This window comes from Exserohilum turcica, assembly GCF_000359705.1.
Source record: "Exserohilum turcica Et28A unplaced genomic scaffold SETTUscaffold_22, whole genome shotgun sequence".
Taxonomy (NCBI): domain Eukaryota; kingdom Fungi; phylum Ascomycota; class Dothideomycetes; order Pleosporales; family Pleosporaceae; genus Exserohilum; species Exserohilum turcicum.
Window position 1 is genome coordinate 518,922 of NW_007360048.1, and position 5,752 is coordinate 524,673.

General features: G+C 44.4%; 1 protein-coding gene across 1 annotated transcript; it reads left to right on the forward strand.

The window, feature by feature from the left end:
- Positions 1–1,822: 1,822 nt before the first annotated feature.
- Positions 1,823–4,317, forward strand: SETTUDRAFT_110485 (uncharacterized protein; the record flags this gene model as incomplete). Its single annotated transcript, XM_008028180.1, has 5 exons — positions 1,823–2,377; positions 2,485–2,734; positions 2,814–3,005; positions 3,076–3,273; positions 3,380–4,317. The coding sequence occupies 5 exons, from the start codon at positions 1,823–1,825 to the stop codon at positions 4,315–4,317; spliced, it is 2,133 nt and encodes a 710-aa protein (XP_008026371.1).
- Between the last annotated feature and the right edge of the window lie 1,435 nt (positions 4,318–5,752).

Sequence of the window (5,752 nt, forward strand, 5' to 3'; positions counted from 1 at the left end):
AGATCCCGAGGTGGAGACCCATTCGCCACGCTAGTTTAGACCTTTCAATACTACTTAAATTTTCTTTAACCTCTTCTCTAGTAATACTTTATAGGTTACTCTTTAGAACTAAGTAAATATGTAAGGGGCTACGCCCATGTGTGGCTTGGATTTGCCAAGCAGGGTATATCTATGCGACTATCCAGACTTCAAGAAGCTTGAAGTCTTGTTACTGCCTTTTTGGCTATGGATGGCGTAAGTAGTTGTACGCTTAGCCTGTGAGGGCCCGCCCATTACAAAATATAAATTTATCTTTAAGTAGTAGGTAATTATAAGTAGCGTGGCGAAAGGGTCCCCACCTCGGGATCTCTTTTTCCACTATAGCTCTTCGAGTACTAGGCCTAATTAGGTAATTAATAGCTTATCTTGTAGCCCGTATATAGATCTATAACTGGCTAATATAAGATATTACGCTAACTAGAATGAGTAAGAAGTTATTAGCCTACCCACCTTGCCAAGACTTAGGTCTCCACATACTAGCCCAAAGAGGTATAACTTCTTACCTATTCTAGTTAGCGTAATACTCTATATTAGTTAGTTATAGATCTATATTGTAAAGGGCTACGCCAGAGAGGTATGACCTACAGGTCACATAGTAGCGAATCACATGACTTTAGTCACGTAACTAAATAACGTGGTTAGCTACGTACGAACAAGCTTAAGTAAGGAGGAAGACTAAAGGTCTAAGCGTTCGTACGAGTAACAACTATAAAAGGAGGGCCCTCTAGATAGTTCTTTTCTATATCTTTCTTCTTCTGTACAATAGGTGAATGCATACTCGTTAGTTAGGCCTCTCTCGCCCATAACATATATTAGGGCTATAAAATAAGGGATTAGTCACCTAATAAGGCCTAGTACACGAAGAGCTATAGTGGAAAAAGAGATCCCGAGGTGGAGACCCTTTCGCCACGCTAATCATACTATACTATCTATAGCTTTTTTATTAAGTAGCTAAAAGCCTATTTTAGGCTAGGTTTTAGGCTATATAGAATATTAAAACTTAAGTAATGTAACTAGTTTGTAAGTATTACTTTTCTACTTCTATAATTTCTATTTTAACTATATAATACTACTTACTTATTACTTATACACTAGCTATCTTTAAGCACTTAAGATTACTACTATATAGCTATATAAGCGTAATTAATATATAATACTACTAATAATATAGCTGAGCGCGCTATGTAGGGGGCCCTAGCTTCAAGGTGGGTGAAATAGCTATTAGTGGTGGGTTGTTTAACCGTTGCCGTGTCTATGCGTCTGCTTTTCAATAGTAAGCGCTAGGCCTAATTTGGTCTCAGCTAATCTGATCAATCGTACGCCTCCACTCCATTAGATCAAGGGACCAAAGAGATAGAGGCTATCGCTCTCATCTGATACATGTCGTATTACTGAGTGATTCCGGACTAGCTCTCCTCTCGGTTCGACCCGAACTAGGGTCTACTGTGTACTGATAATATACCTAGTCCATTCCGGCCCAATCCGCTCCATCAAGTCTTCTTCCATTATTGCCTCTATATAGTCGTCATCGGCAATGCTCTAGGTAGTAATATTCGGGCCGCCTACACCTCTTCGGCACACCCTTGACATTGTTTGGTGACAAACCTCTCTATGCTTTATCCTGTCTATTCGGATTTATGGTCAAATTTATATACCTTGCTCATAGAATCTTTTTCACAATGTACCTCTATTCTAATTGACTTCGAGTTTTATCTCGGTCGTACACTGATATAAAACATTGTCTCATTTTGAGTCCACTCAATTCTACCAGCTACCAAGCATCATGGGTAGCTTTCTCCCTCAATGCGAGCAATTACGAGCGGCCGAGGGTGACCCCCCCAACCATAAGCCAAGACCCCTCGTAATTCTGATTGTTGGCGCTGGCATTGGCGGTTTAACAGCAGCCGTCTCTCTTCGCCACAACGGGCACCATGTCACGCTACTGGAGCAGTCTCGACTAGCAAGCGAAGCAGGAGCCGCTGTCCACTTGACTCCAAATGCCAATGGTCTCCTGAGGCGTTGCGGTATTTTTGCTGAAACATTCGGCTCGGTTCCCAACGATAGAGTCCTGGAGTACGTCTATGATGGACGTCTGCTGACTGACATCAACTTGGTGCAGGCGAACAAGAGGTGGGCGCATCCGTGGCTCATTGCGCAGAGGACTGCTCTCCATACTAAGTTGAAGGAGGCGGCTACTGCAACCCATGGCACCGGCACTCCAGCTGTTTTACAGACCTCAAGCAAGGTCGTCCGAGTAGACGCTGAACTGGGACGCGTATGGTTGGATAACGGTACGAGCTTGATGGGCGATGTTATCCTGGGTGCTGATGGAATACATGTAAGTTGCTGAAAGTCCAGTCTCTATATCCAATCCCAGGGGTGCAAGGGAGTGGTTGTTTTCCATGTTGATATCTCGCTAACATTCGAATGATTCGCATGCTGCAGTCATCGGTAAGAAGCGTCTTGAGCAATGCTTCTCCTTATCCAACTGGAAAAGCAGCCTTTAGGTTCCAAGTGACATACCAACTTGCAGCAGACGATGCTCTCACACGGCGCCTAAGTGAGCAAAAAAACAGCCTTTGCACCTGGTTGGCCAAGGATAGGAGAGTCGTCATGTACTCATGCGATGATAACCGACTGCTTAACTTCGTTTGCATACATCCAGATGACGAGTCGCATCGGGAACAGACAACTAGTAAGCTACCATCCCAAATCTAATTAATCTCTGTTGTCAGAGGAGCTTCCAGACGTTAATTTATAATAACATAATTCAGCATGGTCAAAACAAGGCGACCTCAGCCAGATGCTTAGAGTCTTCGAAAACTTTGACCCGACACTGACAGGCCTGATGCGCAAAGCTAATCCAGCCCAAATTAAGGTCTGGCAACTGATGGACATGGAGGAAATTCCCTGGACTCGTGACCGTGTGGCTCTACTAGGAGACGCGGCCCATCCTTTCACTCCGCGTTAGTTGACAATTTCCAAGCTGATCTCGAAATTGATACGTGAAATGTTGTTGCTGACTATTCTATATAGATCAAGGTCAAGGGGCAGCCATGGCCATTGAGGATGCGGCGTCCTTGTCGGTGGTGCTTCCTCAGGGAACCAAGCCTGAAGAAGTTGTAGAACGCCTTCAACTATACGAACAAATACGGCGTGAAAGGGCTCATAAAATTCAAGAGCTATCACGCCAAGCTGGCAGAGATTGGGTCGAAGGAAAGCTCAATGTTGACAGTGAGTCATTTTTCCCCTATCCTGTAGTTCCAAGCTGTGAATTACCCTTGGATGCACAACTAATGCTGATCGTCATTTGTTTGGTTCTATACTAATCAAACTATAGACACTGACTTCACTCATGCCTTTGATGAGTTTGACAATAGCATTAAGCATTTCAGGCGATGGCTTTGGGCTCAGAAACCCGCCATCTCCTCGCAAATGCCAATAGGATTTGGACCCAGTCCTAGTCCACTGCAAGACTATTATGGCCGGCAATATCAATCAAAGGAAGGTGGTGGTTACCGTGAGTTTACGACGCTCAACGTCAGGTTCAAGACTTCGCGCACGGTTCTGCAAAACATGTTTCCCACGGACCAGTTTCAGTTCCGACGAGTCGATACTGTCTGCACAGCAAGTTGGTCCATCACGAAATTTGGTCGAGTTCCCTGGCTAGGTGGTGAGGGATACTGCACCATGGCCCTATTTTTCCATGGTGTGCGTTATGTGAGAAAAAAGGATGGCAGCATGGTGAATGGTGCTTTCATCCCGGTGCTCTTTGAGTCATTGAGCGACGCCGTAGTAGCTGGACGAGAGCTGTTCGGTCTCCCAAAATTCGGATGTGACGTACAACTCAACCACTCTGGCAGCACTTGTCGAGCAACAGCCACCTGGAAGGGGTCCAAGTTGGTTGAGATCACACTTCCAAAGCTTGAGGAGATTGGCAAGGATTCTGTTGAAGGTGGAGCCTACTGGGGCGAGACCAATGTTCTCGCGTACCGTTACATCCCGTCGGTGGATGAGCCGGACAAGCCGGATGCGGCATATGCATGTGTGGTCACGCACGCTGACGAGGGGCGAGTGAAGAATGGCGGGACGATCACGTTCGCTGCACAGTCCGCAGAAGCAAACATCGACTGCCAGGCACATGATTGGGATGCTCTCCCTACATTGCATCACATCGCGTCTATACTTGCTGAAATACCCGTCTACGAAATACTACATGCCAAGTTGGTAAAAGGCATAGTAAATGGGACAGCACCACGCGCTCGACGCATAGAGTAGAATATGAAGATGTCGGGAAAAACTTAGAAAGTTGCAGTTGGCTCTACTTTCACTTACATTACGTATCGTCATGTCAAGTTAGATCGAAGAAGGAAGCGATTCTCACGACCAAGTAGCTCAATATGGCAAAGGAACGTATTCTTCTTGGCATAGTACCTGCAGAAATATCACTTTAAAAGGTGATTAGAAAGGAGATTGGGTTCAGCGTTTTACAATATTACCATGGAGATAATTTAAAATGGTTTAGTTCACAAGTAAGCGGCTAACTCAAGTGAACGGCTCACGCCTAGCGTGGCGAATGGGTCTCCACCTCGGGATCTCTTTTTCCACTATAGCTCTTCGAGTACTAGGCCTAATTAGGTAATTAATAGCTTATCTTGTAGCCCTAATATAGATCTATAACTAGCTAATATAAGAGATTACGCTAACTAGAATAGGTAAGAAGTTATTAGCCTACCCACCTTGCCAAGACTTAGGTCTCCACATGCTAGCCCAAAGAGGTATAACTTCTTACCTATTCTAGTTAGCGTAATACTCTATATTAGTTAGTTATAGATCTATATTAGGGCTATAAAATAAGGGATTAGTCACCTAATTAGGCCTAGTACACGAAGAGCTATAGTGGAAAAAGAGATCCCGAGGTGGAGACCCTTTCGCCACGCTATGCGTAGGTGGTTAGTAGCTATAAAGGTTCTATCACTTGTAGTCTAATAGTTATTCTAACTATTGCTATCGTATATAGGCTTTTCTGTTATTATTATTATTATTCCATTAGAGTCTATCTGCAGTCAGTGACTATGTAAGACTTTGGCCAGAGGCCGTTCTAGGTACAATTTGTTTAAAGTGAGAGTGTTCTCTGTATAGTACTGCTATTGTGCTGCGGTTTAGTCGCTTCTAGCTGCGCTTAAAGCGGACTCCAGTTGCTGAAGAGCAGTTTAGTAAACAGGAAGAGATGTTAGACAGCAGGGCTGTCTTCCAGCGAGCTCTTTTAGGGCTAAGGAAAGTAACTTAAGAAAGTTCGTTAGTTATTATTGGGTTTAGGTAGTGTCTCTCTGTTCTCGCTTATTTTTAGTTATCTTGTTCTTGGCCTAGATGCCAGCCTCTAGTCCCTACTCTAGTTTTAGCAATGAAAGCTAAAGTCGCCTCTCTGCCTTTGCTAGTGTGGAGGAGTAGTTGGATTTTTAGGTAGTTCTCGCGAAGAGTTGCTTTTAGCGCTTGCCTTTCTGTGTTGTAGTGCCAGCAGTATAGGAGAAGGTGATCTAGTGTCTGTACTCTCCCACAATCGCAGAGGTTTGAGTTTCTCTTTTTCACTCTCTCTAGATAGGCGTTAAAGTATCCGTGGCCTAGCTTGAGAGAGAAGAAGGCGCTAGAGATTTCCCTTGGTGTACCTCTTGGGATTTGGATTGCCTTAGGGTAAGCAAGGGGAAAGTCTAGC